The sequence below is a fragment of the Tachypleus tridentatus genome, chromosome 8, assembly GCF_004210375.1.
Source record: "Tachypleus tridentatus isolate NWPU-2018 chromosome 8, ASM421037v1, whole genome shotgun sequence".
Taxonomy (NCBI): domain Eukaryota; kingdom Metazoa; phylum Arthropoda; class Merostomata; order Xiphosura; family Limulidae; genus Tachypleus; species Tachypleus tridentatus.
Window position 1 is genome coordinate 33,045,417 of NC_134832.1, and position 13,914 is coordinate 33,059,330.

The window sequence follows — 13,914 nt, forward strand, 5'->3', positions numbered from 1 at the left end:
TTCCCGCGGTTAGCACAGCAGGTAGTTAATATGACTTTACTATTAAATAAATAAAACAAACTAAAATTGATCCACCGAAATATAAAGTTGCTTTAACATCATGGCCTGATGCCTTCAACAATTTTTTAATTGTGTACTTTCAAATTTCCTTTTAACTGAATAACTAATATATTTAATATATTTTGCCCTAATTTGATGTTGGTTGTAATTCAGTAGCTTTTAACTTGCCAAAATAATATCAAAATTAAAGCTCTTCTTTAAACTAACTAAAAACTTGTGTAATCCTACTATCGTACATTTGGAATTTTGAAAAGAATACCCCACGAAATTTGTGTTTGTGGAATTTTCAGTTGCATACATCTGTTATTTTATAACTACGTATACATATTTTCACTATATGGTGACCGCTACAAATTTCCTTGTATATATTTAATACTAACTCCATGGAAATTCCTGGTGGGTCAGCGATGAATCTCTGAACCTCTAACACTTAAATCCGAGTCTCGATTCCTCGCTGTGGAGGCCCGGCATGGCCAGGTAGTCAAGGCACTCGACTCGTGATCTGAGGGTCGGAGGTTCGAATCCCCGTCACATAAAACAAGCTCGCTCTTTCAGCTGTGGGGGGCGTTATAATGTGACGGCCAATCCTACAATTCATTGGTAAAAGAGTCGCCCAAAGGTTGTCGGTGGGGGGCTGAGGACTAGCTGCCTTCCCTCCAGTCTTACACTGCTAAATTAGGGACGGCTAGTGCAGATAGGCCTTCTGCAGCTTTGCGCGAGATTCAAAACAAACCAAAAATTTCTCGCTGTTGACAGATCAAGATGGCCTTTTGTGTAGCTTCGCGGTAAAAACCCTCCAATACACACGAATCCTCAATGATCGACTGTGATAAGAAAAAAAAAATTATTATTACTTCTAATAAAGCCGTTTACATTTAGCACACTTTAATCATTCTACAATAACACCTGATCATTATTTTCGTTTTTACACGACGCTTTTCCACACACACACACACGAGCTATGAAGAAAGTAAAATATTTTGACAAGTTCATTTTGTAACATGCTAAACTGTATTAATTTGTGTTTGTAGAAAATTGTATCATTTATTACATGTATGATCATCAATTAACTTTCTATCACCAGCAATCCAAATTTACTACCGTTCAAGAATTAAATGCTAGGTATATTTGTAATAGCAATTTTCCTCGTACTTTATATAACTCAATTACGTTGTGCTACCTAACGATACAAATGTGTACTAGTAAATACACACTCGGAATAGTTAAACTGAAAGTAACTTTCGAGATAAGTGTACGAGTTTTGAAACAAGTGACAAAGAGCTATTACAATTACTACATCAACCAGTATAATATACTTCGTGGCACACGAAACAACAAAGGATATTCTCAATCGTTGTTGAGTGTTGTCACTGATTAAATTATAACCAGTTTTCTTAATATCGTACTTATAACTATCTGCCTTCTCTCCTCCCAAGGCCTGGCATGGCCTGATGTGCTTAGAGCACGTGACTCAGCAGGTAGCGGGTTGGAATCCTTGTCACCAAGCGTACTCGTCCCTTCAGTCGTGGGAGCGTTATAGTGTTCGGTCAGTCCCACTATTCGTTGGTAAAAGAGTAGCTCAAGAGTGGGCGGTGAATGGTATTGACTATCTGCCTTCATTCTAGTCAATTACTGCCAAATTAGGGACGGCTAACGCAGATGTCTCTGGAGTAGCTTTGCGAGAAATTCGAACCACGCCAAATTCTATATTGTTCCTAGATGTGCAATTACAAAGCGGTTTACATTTTTTAACGCATATCTATAAAGTTTTGTTCGTCATATACACATATAGAACATTTTATTGCGGTGTGAAATATTTACATAATAAAATTATAATATAGTTTATAAAAACACAAAACTAATCGCATATAGTTTCTGGTGTATAAAATATGAAGAACTTGGGCGCGAAATAATTTAATTAGCTGCCACAAACAGTAACATATATCGACTGAATTATCCATTGCACGAAAAAAGTCTATAATGTAGTTTACGTTTTCTGATGATTATTTTTTCAAGAATGGTAGAAATGGAATCCCCATCACAACAGGTGGATCAATTATTCGCATTGGAGTTTTCAAACACAAGAGTTTCCCATGTTCCCCAGCTAGCCGCCAGGTGATGTTTGTCTCTATCTAAAATAATATTAAAAGAGAAATAGCTGCATATTTAAATTTAACCTTTTCTGTTTGGGGATGCGAGAAACATTTTGACCTGAGATGAATGAGCGTACCAAGAAACTGTGATCGTAAAATCAATATATGAAACAAGAACTGAAGGAAATAGAAAATTTCCTAAAGTTAAAAAAAGGAAAATTTTTAGAAAACTATATACAAAAACACCAAGATTTTATAATAATATTCTAAATCAAATAGGAGTTTTACATAAATCAAATATTTATTTTCTAATTAAATATTGATTTTCTAAATCAAATATTGTTTTACATTAAAAATATCAACTCGGTCTTGAAGAAATGGATGCCATATAGAGTGACCAGAAAGTCTAATTTTAGTATAAATATTTAATATATACATGATGTGTTAGTTGAGATACATGTATTAAATTGGATAAAACATAATGAAGAATATATTTACTTTTATTATCCTTACCTGAGTTGTTTTCTAAATCGTCTGTTTACGTGATTGTATACTTTTAATTTTGTATCAAGTGTACTGTACTTAATTTATGAATAAATGGAATTAATAACAAAAACAATCCGAAACGTAACTTACTGTTGGAAAGAAGGGATCAACCATCATACTATATTTCAGAGTATAATTCTGGCCATTCCTGATAGGGCATGTTAAACCATAACCCTTACATCCGTTCTGATCGACTCCAGGCAATGGGAAATCCATTTCCATAAATCGCGCCATAACTTCAACATCTACGAATTTAGAATTTTGTTCTGAAAAAAGTAAAAAACGTGGCAATTATTTGAAAGTAAAAGGAGTTCCCACAGTTTTAATTAGTTTTATCACTGAATAAATGTTTTTAAACATGTTCGTTTTCATGTGATCTTTTAGTCCAAATAAAAGTAAACGTTTGTGTACTGTAAAGGACTACAAGTTGTCTTGATAGAGACTGTAGAAAGAGGCTAATGTGCTTTGGTTGTTTGAACCAGTGGCGAAAAAACAAACAAAAACGAACTTAGTCAAATAGTTGTATCTGAAAGAAATCTCAATAAGGAGGATGATATGTTAAACATTTCAAGATATTGTACACAAGTAAATATTATTTCCAAATAAAACCTCAAGACTCCTACTTCGAGTATATTAAAAACATAGACCTTGTTTTTAATACCTCAAAATATTTTATGTTGAAGGAGCTGATACTCATATAAAGATGACTGACATTAATTTATTGCTGAAAAAAACTAAAAAATTATTTTATTAATGCCAATAATTAGAGAAGAATTATGTGTAATGCATCAAGTAGAAAATGTTAAGGGTTTGAATCTCATTGGAAAATTGATGAAAAACTATTGCCCGAAGGATTGTTTTCGTATTCACTGATAATATTTTCTTTTAATTTGGCAAACTAAACACCATCATTATATTTTCTATTTTACATAGTGTAGAAAAACAATTTGTGAATCTAGCAGGCATCGTCAGAATGGAAAATTTTCAACTTGAACTGCACCTTACGAATCTCCCAGCAGCTCAGCTACGCTTAAGGGCTTATTATGCTTAAAATCAACTTTCGATTCGTGTAATGGACACAACAGCTAAATTACCATATTACAGACCTTTAGGGTTTAGTTGCAGTCGTCCCTAAATTTGAACTAATTACAGTAACACAGAAGCACTCTTCAAAAGTGTTTTGTCCAACTTTTTAGACCGAATAACAGAATTTACTTTTGTAATGCTCCCACAGCTAGAAAGTAGGACCTACAGTGTGACACTAACCATTAGGTTGTGCCTAGCTCGAAAACCGATACTTAAACGTTAGATTACAATATAGACATAGTCTTAAAGCGACAAGAATATTACAACCCATCATAGGTCTAACTTTTCTCATGCGTATTCATCAATGAAAAGTTTTTTTCACACAATTAACTTAACAGAAAACCTCTGTGAGTTTGTCTTAAAAGTTGGTTAAAGTAACATGACTAAGACAATTAGATTCAACGGTTATAATGATTGTTTGTTTCTTATTTAATGAGCAGCTGTGTCTGTTATCTCAAACAGTTTGATTTGGTTGCAAGTTCCACAAACTGCAAGAAATCTTGAATTTACACATTTTCGAAATGTAAGTGGGTTTCGACTTCTACACATTCCTGGGAGGTCAGTAACATTCCAACCAAATAAAACAGACAGTAAAACACGAACGTGACCTAGAAGTATATTGGAGATGGAAATTTCCACTTAGAACGTGTTTCACACAAGTAAACTTACATATCTTTCATGTAAGAATTGACTTTCGAGGGAATGAATGCACGATAGCTCTCGATCCTAACAGTTGGAAACTTCTTGATTGAAAAGGTTCACGTATACTTAAAAATTTATCTCACTAAAGATGTTAATATTTTATAATTACAAAAATACTACAGTAGAAAAGTGTCGTGATAAAATCACAATTATAAAGTAACCCAATTTAAAAATAATAATAAACCAAAAGCAGTTGTTTAGTGTTTACATTTGCACTAGGCCCGGGATGTCCGGGTATTCAGGGAGCTCGACTCGCAATCTGAGGGTCGCAGGTTCGAATCCCTCATCACACCAAATATGCTCGTCTTTTCAGTCGTGGAAGCGTTATAATGTGACGATCAATCCTATTATTCGTTAGTAAAAGAGTAGCCCAAGAGTTGGCGGTGGGGTGTAAACCTCATCTCAAGATGGTTACATTCTTTTGACTTGTATTCATCTAACATATTTTACAAAACTCAAAATACAAAGGTTTGTTGTTGTTATTTTTAATTTCGCGCAAAGCAACACGAGGGCTATCTGCGCTAGCCGACCCTAATTTAAAAGTGTAAGGCTAGTCATCACCACCAACCTTTCGGCTACTCTTTGACCAACGAATAGTGGGACTGACCGTAACATTATAACGTTCCCACTGCTGAAAGGGTGGGCATGTTTGGTGTGATGGTGGATTTGAATCTGTGAGCCTCAGATTAAGAGTCCAGCGCCCTAACCACCAAGCCATGCCGGGCCTCTACAACAAGGAAACTTTCAAAAATGTTGTTTATTATATATTCATTTTTCTGTCGAGCCATTTTTATTGGCCAATTTTATTACGTGTTTGGAAAAACTAAATAAACAAGAGAGAATCCTCAATATGCTGCAGCACTTGGAATAATTTTAGCCAGGATTAAAGTAGTTTGTGATACCTTTTTCCCCCTTTATATTAGCTATATCCTTGTGTGCTAGTAATACCAAGCATAGGGCACGCATATATCCGATTCGATTGTATTACTCATCAAGATCTCTACCAACTTATCCTCAAATTGAAATTCCTTTAGGCAGGATTAGAGTAAATTCATCTACGAGACCTTGGGCGTGACCTAATACATTAATCAAAAGGGTTTGACCTCTCGAGTCCAAAACTAGGTCTGAAATCGGTGAAGAGATGACGAAGCTATTAGATAAAAGTTTGTACTTAAAAAACAAGACAAACTCAGAGCCAATTAGCCGCAGCTGAAAATAAGCATTTGATTTTAAAATCATTCAGTATAAGTATAAAGAAAGTACTAACTTTCTCTGGGATCAAAAAATGTTAAAACTTTTCAAATGTTTTATTAAGGGAACATGATTTTCTTTTAATTTTTACTTTTTGAACAGGAGATGAAAGTATTTCATAAAGTATTTGTGAATAATATAAAACTAACAGTTTCTGATGTTTCGTTGCATGAAACGTTGTTTTTCTGAGCAGTTTTTGGTTATAACGAAGCCTTTTTGATATGACGCATGGCAACTTATTCTTGCTTATTCTGGCATGCATATTTAAATGTGTTTACATACGACTGGATAAGTGCTAATACTTTTGAGGGGATAACTGATAGTCTTCGAGTTCAGTGATGTTTACATATCTATCTATCTATATATACTGAGCAGAAATACATACTGGGGTAGGATGTGGTACGTCTGGTAACAAAGTCACGACAAATCATTGTTTCATCGAACTAATACATCTAAAAATTTTTATAGCACTTGCAATTGAATTGTAATGCCAATGAATTCGAATATACCTTAATCGTTGTGTGAATATAGTTATTGATTGATTCTATGATATATTGTAAAGCGTGGTTGAAATACTGTTAGTACGTACTCTAATTCTGGAAAATCCTTAAGGGACTAGATTAGAAATGTAGTGTTAAAAGATATACTAGGCCTAACATAGTATCGTATGACAAATATCATTTATGTGTCTATCAATTTCAAGTAAAATTCGAAACAACACACTTTATAATAATAAGTGGGTGAGAATTTTTTCCCTCCTATTTCTCAAGACGTTCTTGTTTAATGCTTGATACGAAACATTATTTTTTATTTCTGTTTATCAATAGTTTGACTAGCTTACCCTCGGTGGACTCAGCAGATAGCTCAATATGGCTTTGCTGTAAGAAAACACATACACATAACGGCTTGTGCTTTTTTTTATGGCAGGGTCTAAGTTTCCAAGGAAAATATTGTAAGTGGACTTTTATTCAGTAAGAATACCATGGACAAATGTTCTCCATCAAGTCCAAAATGAGTATGAAGTCGGATTATAATGAAAAATTCTTTTTAAAATGTCTTCCAAAAATGTATTTACACAACTTTGCTACATCTGTTTTTTTCGTATTTCATATACTATTTCAGTCGCCTAACTTTAAAATAAATAGTCCGTTTCGTGTCTTGCGGTGATTGGGAACCTTTCGTACTGACTGTCCAAAAACATGTCTGTCAATCTGTCTCTGCAATTCGTTTTCAGACAATTTAAATTTGCCACAGTTGAAAATACAACGTCCCAAAAATTAACCATGATAAAATTATAGGTTTCTTTGGTTTACACAAACAAAATCTCATAAAATATTTTGTTACCAATCTTCGAATAGATTGGCAACAAAGCGTCAATATAAGAAAACAAGGTATTTTCAACAATACCCATAAATCCAACTGCAGAGAAATACCCAAGTATAAAGAGAGTTCTACTTACCAGAAGTAAAATCTACCTCGAAAGAAATGAGTTGACCTTTGGTGAATGAACATGGTTCGTTTTTACAGGGCCTGATTCGTATATCACTGGTTTCACCACCTTCATGGAAAACATGATAATTTTTTATTCATATATAGTACAGTTCTTAAATAATTTATAAGAAAACATGTTATGCTTCTTTGCTTATTTATTTTGAATTTCGCGCAAGGCTACACGAGGGCTATCTGCGCTAGCCGTTCCTAATTTAGCAGTTAAGACTAGAGGGAAGGAAGCTAGTCATCACCACCCACCGCCAACTCTTGGGCTACTATTTTACCAATGAATAGTGGGATTGACCGACACATTATAACGTCCCCACGGTTGAAAGGGCAAGCATGTTTGGTGTGACGTGGATTCGAACCCGTGACCCTCAGGTTACAAGTCGAACGCCTTAACCCACCTGGCCATGCATGTGTTATGCACTTCACGCTTGAAATCTCTTGTTTCTATATTCACACTTTTCAAAAAGTAAACAAACCAAATAGTTATAGTTTTTGTATTGCAAGGTGAACCATATATGTGGCAGAGATAAAAACAGTTAAAGTTTCCACAGTTTAACAAAAAGCAAATGGAGCAAAAATGTGTACCATTCTTACAGTTTAATAGATCGTATATGTCTCTGTGTGATGACATTACTTAGCATTAACAACAAACTAATAGGTTAAACAGCTGTATTTACACTTTAGTCATAGTGTTGCATAGTTTGTTGTTGTGTAGTAACTAACTGTTCCTTATTATCTATCCTCGCTGGTACAGTGGTAAGTCTAAGGATTTACAACCCTAAAATCAACGGTTCATTTCCTCTCCGTGGACTCAGCAGATAGGCCTATGTGGCTTTGCTATAAGAAAAATACACACACATTTATTATCTGAGAGAGAGAAAAAAAGAATTATCCCATGTAGTAGTTAGAATATACTTTGAATTTCGTACAAAAATTTCGTAAGGACGTAAAATTATGAAACAGGAGACGACTTCACCCTTCTTGAACCCGCTAGTGGAAGCACGCCTTACCATTTCGTCGTTTTCAGTAGCTGATTAGTAATTGTCCAAACTCTGCGATAGATTGCCAGTGAAGATTAATTATACAGAAAGTTAAAGTTTTAAATCACATAGATAAAAATTACTCATTCTTTAAACGAAAGCACTTTTTTGTCAAAAAGAAGTTGCATTTTAATGCCTACATGAATCTTAAATATTTTTATTTCAAAATTGATAAACAATGCATAAGTAACTGCTACATAAACTAGATCAAGTAATATATAAATATAAGGTGATTACATAGTGAGAATATACAATTATAAACAGTTATGTTTATCAAACCGCTTTCACCATTTTCTATTTCGAGGCGTCAAACGCTGGAGATGACAAGTCGAGAAAATACTTTAGACAGTGGCGTAACTACAAACGCTGCCCTCTTTCCGCATAAAAGAAGTATTTGGGCCCCCTACGTTTATTCTCTTTACAGACAGTCCTTATGTTTGTTAGGCCTTTCGGGCCAGCCTTTTGGCTCAGCGTCTTACTTAACTCACTGACTTTAGGCTTTCAAGCTAAAGTATGTTGCACATCAAATATTCTCTAGCACAGTCATCTTACCAAGTCTCATCACCAGTTTAGGACCTTACTTAATATAATAACAGTAGATTATTATTACCAAATTCTAGTAGGAATTTAAACTATTTTGGTTGTTCCAAGTCTTTGTAACGGGTAAATATTAATATTAAATAAAAGAAATAAATTTAAATCATTCTAGTAAACATTACCAATCGCCATTCTCTTGGGTTACTCTTTTTACCAAGGAACAGTAAAATTGAATGTCACATTATAACTGAAGAAAACAAATGTTAAAAGATTATTTACAAGATAAATAGAAAATAGGAATTCAAAAACCTACAGAAAAGGAAGAAAACAAAGCTGGAGATACTGTACAAATCCTTGTTTTGACTCCACCTAATGTAATTCTAGGCAACAGCACGGAGCCAGAAGAGGGATTTTTAATTTGAGTAAATAATATCTATAGTATTTTCAGCCTTGTTTGTTTCCTTTTTTTACGATCCCTATTTGCAGATTTTTAAATTCCCAATTTTTTATTCATGTTGTTTACAGACTTTTTATGGTCAACAATAGGTAAAGGATTATTTGATATATGCTAGTTTACTTTATACATTGTAATGATAATATACACAGCTAGTAGCTAGCTGATACGGTTCATGATGATGTACTATAGCTATTGACTATTTGATCGCATTAGTTCGTGATATATAGCAATGTAAAAATATATGCTTAGACTAAGCACAACCCTCACTGAGTGCAAATAAAATTGAACTTACGGAATAACAGCCTTTTCAAATAAAACATACGTCTGAAACACCGTTTTAAGGAAACCTTCGTGTCTTTGAAAACGAATTATTTTACTAATGTCGGAATTATAACGTCCCCACGGCTGAAATATCGTATTTGTACATTTCATCTTTTTAGCTTTCAACCTTCTAGAATAAAAATAATCGTTAACTAAAAGTGCTAAAACGATAAAAAAATATACATAAACATTAATTGTTTTATAGATTAAATCATCTATGTATTATAATTACTTTTGGATTTGTGCGAGTTAGTTTCTTGTATGTTACATTTAAAGCGAGAGTAACATACTGGTGTGATCTATGATTTCATATATTAACTTTGGAAGATTGGTATTGGTTGGTAGAATAAGTCTTGGCATCAAGTAGCGATCACTCGTGACGCCTAGCAAGATTTCCTCAATGTAACGAATAACAGACGTTCATCATGTTCTGTTATTAGATGCATTCAGTAAAAATAATGCTTAGTTTAGTCTATGTAACGTTAAAAAATTATTTTTTTCTGTTATTATATATTATACAGGCTTTGCTCACTCGTAGGCTTAACTTTACAAACAATGGGGAGATTTTTTTACAGATAATATACTTCAGGCTAATTAGTATATCTTAGTCTGCTAAGGCATCAGTAAATTAGCCACGTGCCAACATATCCACCATTTTTCGTAAAGTTTCAAGATGAAATAATCGAGCAACTAACTCTTTCAAAATATTCTACAAATCCATCCGATAATTTTTTTCTATATTTTCTGTCCCTGAACTTTGGAAATTTCCTTCTGGTGTGTCACTCTGAATCTATTCGATAGTTGTCATGAATTCTAGATACAAGGTTACTCAATGTTTTTAAAGCTGGTCCTTTTAAACGGACAGTAAGATGAATGATTTGTTGTTCACGATATCACCAAGGTACTTTGGAAATGAATTTTGAATTAAACCTAATGTACCCTTAAGATACTTTCCACCAGAGAAGTTGGTTTCTCAGTTTCTGAATGGGATAAAGTTGTGTCGTAGCTAGAGTAGTCCAGGAAGGTTCTATGGCACAGCAGTAATGATAACAAGCGTAGACTAGATAGGTTCTCGCAGTTTATATTTTATAGCAAATGGTGTTTTAGAATGAAATTCTTGGACTCATTCAAAAAGAAGCGTGACCGATTTGATCTTACATTTGATCTTTCGAAATGTTTAACTTCTCGATCTTGCTGCTATACTTGGTTGATATATTTTTGTACTACCTCATTCATGTTGCTGTTGTACATCTGGACATCTCCAAATGCTTCGACGATCCTCTGTTTAGGAAGATTTGTTTTGTACTTAATTCGTCTTTAAGTGCTCCCTAGTGGCACAGCGGTATGTCTGCGAAATTGTACCGTTAGAAACCGGGTTTCGATACCCTTGGTAGGCAGAGCACAGATGGCCATTTGTACAGATTTGTGCTTTATACAAACGAACATCTTTAAATAAAGTCTTATTTTCATTTTATTTTTAAATTGCTGTTTCTAACCTATTAAACGTATTTTAACAACCTGTATATTTTTCATTATTTTTATATTTTTATATCTCTTTCTTCTTCGTCTTTAATTGTCTCCGAATTTCTTCTGCGTTTTCTTTTTGTCTTATTCTTCTAACTTTTCATTTTTGTTAATTTTTTATATTCATGCCTCATTCGCCTAGTTTTCTAGCTCTATTTTCTTCATTTTTTAATGATTTGTTCTTTTCTGCTTTTTCTTCTTTCTAGTGTTTCATCATCTCCAACAGACCAACAATTTCGCTTTGTGCATGTTTTGTCATTTAGAAGTTTAGTCAAAATTATTTTTTATTTTTACCAAACAGTTCCACTTCCAATCCAGTATTTTAACGAGGTACATCGTCGCGTTGGATCTTAAGGATTATTTAGTAAAAATAATGGGAAATCCCGTCTACGTGGCAATAAGAAACTAACTTATTTCTTCGCTCATATTTTTTATAGGTTACGTTCTCAGGTAGGCCTAACTTCAGAGTGTTTCGAAGGAAATTTCGAAAACTTACTTGCAAAATTTCCATTGATAAAAACGATGGCTGATAAATTTTCTAACTCGATAATTTGACGTTGAACGAATTAGCTAATTTTAACTCACGAAGGCTGGAGCTATCAAATTCTATTGAATTTCGTTAAAACTGAGATTCCATAAAAGGACTGAACCTTCATTAAACTTGTACACTTTACAGAAATATTAGATCATACATGAATCTCCTTCTAGAGGTCCTCCAGTGAGAAAACGGTAGGTTTATGGATATACAACGTTAAAACCTGGGGCTCGGTTTCCAATGTATAGCTTTGCTCTAAAAGAAGCTTCTTCCATTGAAAAAAACATCAAAATATATGTTTATAACACAGCTTTCCGTTTAACTTCAAAATAGTATCGAACTTAAGTTTATATACTTCGTTCTTGTTTGTTTCTTTTTTATCGCCTTAGTTACTCTTAGTGCTTATAGAAATGAATTAGTAGCGCATCTCCAAAGTTCCAGTTTTCTTGCTTTCAAAATATGTATACCAATTGCCTCGCATTAAATCCTCAAATCCACAGCAAAGATAGCCCATCGCATAGCTTTGTGCTTGACCACAAATAGAGAAACAGAGCCTAACTTTAATAATTATAATTTAGGAATGCCACATGGTGTACAATAACTTATGTTAGAGGTCAGTGTAAGGATATATATGATCAAAATACGTAGAAGAATATTCTACTCTTAGGACGAAATGAAAGGTTAATAATACTTACCACACTGCTCAAACTGTTTGAGGTGAAACGTGTCTTCGTCACACTGAGATCGTACAAAAGAGATAAAAACTAAAGTAATGAAAATGGAAACTTCCATCCTTTTATTATCAGTCATATACACAATAATTGAAAGTGTTTATAAATAAATTTTGGAAGTCGGTAAAGCCTTAGCGAGAGTACACGCTGACCTATTTTGCTCGTGTTTGCCGTTGATCCTTTATAAATGTCTCGCACATGACCCGAAAAACCTACTTGGACTCACCTAAATATGGGTGACTAGGAGAAACTCTCAAATGACTTTTTTTTTTGCGTTTTGTTACGAAGTTTCTTTTTACTTTTTTCACACCTTGACCTACTAACATACGTAGTTTACCAGTTTCATTATAGATAAACAGGTACGTATTGATGCATTCATTATGGTAGTTCAAATACAAACAACTGCAAGATGCATAGTTTGGAAGATACGCGAAAAGGAATTTCGTTGTTGCGTGAAATAAACGTATTTTTGTGGGCGAGAAGGTACTGGCTAAATTTTCGTTTTATCAACAGTACGGCCTTCGGTGGCTCAACGAGATGTCTGAAGGCGAATAACGCTAAAAATTTGATTTCGATACCCGCAGTGAGCAAAGCGAAAGACTGCCCATTGTGTAGTTTCGTGTTAAAAAACAAATGAATCAACAATATAAAAATTATTGCTGAAGTCCATCCCAAATTCTGTAAATCGAGTAAATGCTTTTCTAAGCTATCGTATAAGTTTATCTGGTTTAGGTAAATAACTATGTATTACCGTTCGTAATGTGTCTTCTTTTTTAACGTCTTTTGTCTTTCAGTGGCTAATACGGCACAATAGCTTTAACTTAGCTTATGATTATTTCATATGGTAAATTAATCAAGATGTGTTTTTATATTGAGAAGATCTATTATCGTCAAGGTCCGGCATGGCCGGGTGGTTAAGGCACTTGACTCGTAATTTGAAGGTCACGAAATCGAATCTCCGTCACACCAAACATGCTCGCCCTTTCAGCCATGGGGGCATTATAATTTGACGGTCAATCCCATTATTCGTTGGTAAAGGGGTCGTCCAAAAAGTGGCGGTGGGTGGTGATGACTATCTGACTATCGTCTCTTGTCTTACACTACAAAATTAGGGTCGGCTAGCGCAGAAAACCTCGCGTAGCTTTGCGTGAAATTCAAAACCAAACCAATCAAAACACTAACAAAAACGTTAACTGTATTTTTCTAAATCAAACTGTGACGCTTAAATATAGCCTAACCGATATTATTCAGATATTTTGGTTATATCTTTACATTTTTTTTTTTGGTGTATAAATCTTCAAGTAATGAAAAGTATGTGGAGGTTTTGGTTATATCTTTACCTTGTTTCTTGGTGTAGAATTCTAATGGTATTGTTGAGCCATGATTGGCATGATAACAAATTCGAGCTGTATATAACATTGAAAAGTTGATTGGAAATTGTCTTCTCGTAGGTTTGACCTTTGGAAATTATTTGCATTTCCATTTGAAGAAAGCTATGCAACAAATCTCGCAGGTTATAATTATTGTGAAA

The 13,914-nt window shown here is 34.0% G+C and overlaps 1 protein-coding gene across 1 annotated transcript; it reads right to left on the reverse strand.

Annotated features, from left to right (window-relative positions):
* Positions 1 to 1,133: 1,133 nt before the first annotated feature.
* Positions 1,134 to 12,549, reverse strand: LOC143224124 (mite group 2 allergen Tyr p 2-like). The gene is made up of 4 exons (XM_076452578.1): positions 12,348 to 12,549; positions 7,198 to 7,296; positions 2,790 to 2,965; positions 1,134 to 2,192 (listed from the first exon to the last, which is right to left on the reverse strand). The coding sequence occupies exons 1-4, from the start codon at positions 12,460 to 12,462 to the stop codon at positions 2,064 to 2,066; spliced, it is 519 nt and encodes a 172-aa protein (XP_076308693.1). The 5' UTR covers positions 12,463 to 12,549; the 3' UTR covers positions 1,134 to 2,063.
* Between the last annotated feature and the right edge of the window lie 1,365 nt (positions 12,550 to 13,914).

Coding starts and splice junctions, on each gene's coding strand:
- LOC143224124 (XM_076452578.1), bottom strand. CDS start 12,462: ATGACTGATAATAAAAGGATGGAAGTTTCCATTTTCATTACTTTAGTT. Junction 7,297..12,347: donor CAAACAGTTTGAGCAGTGTG/GTAAGTATTATT, acceptor TTTTCCATGAAG/GTGGTGAAACCAGTGATATA. Junction 2,966..7,197: donor CGAGGTAGATTTTACTTCTG/GTAAGTAGAACT, acceptor TACTTTTTTCAG/AACAAAATTCTAAATTCGTA.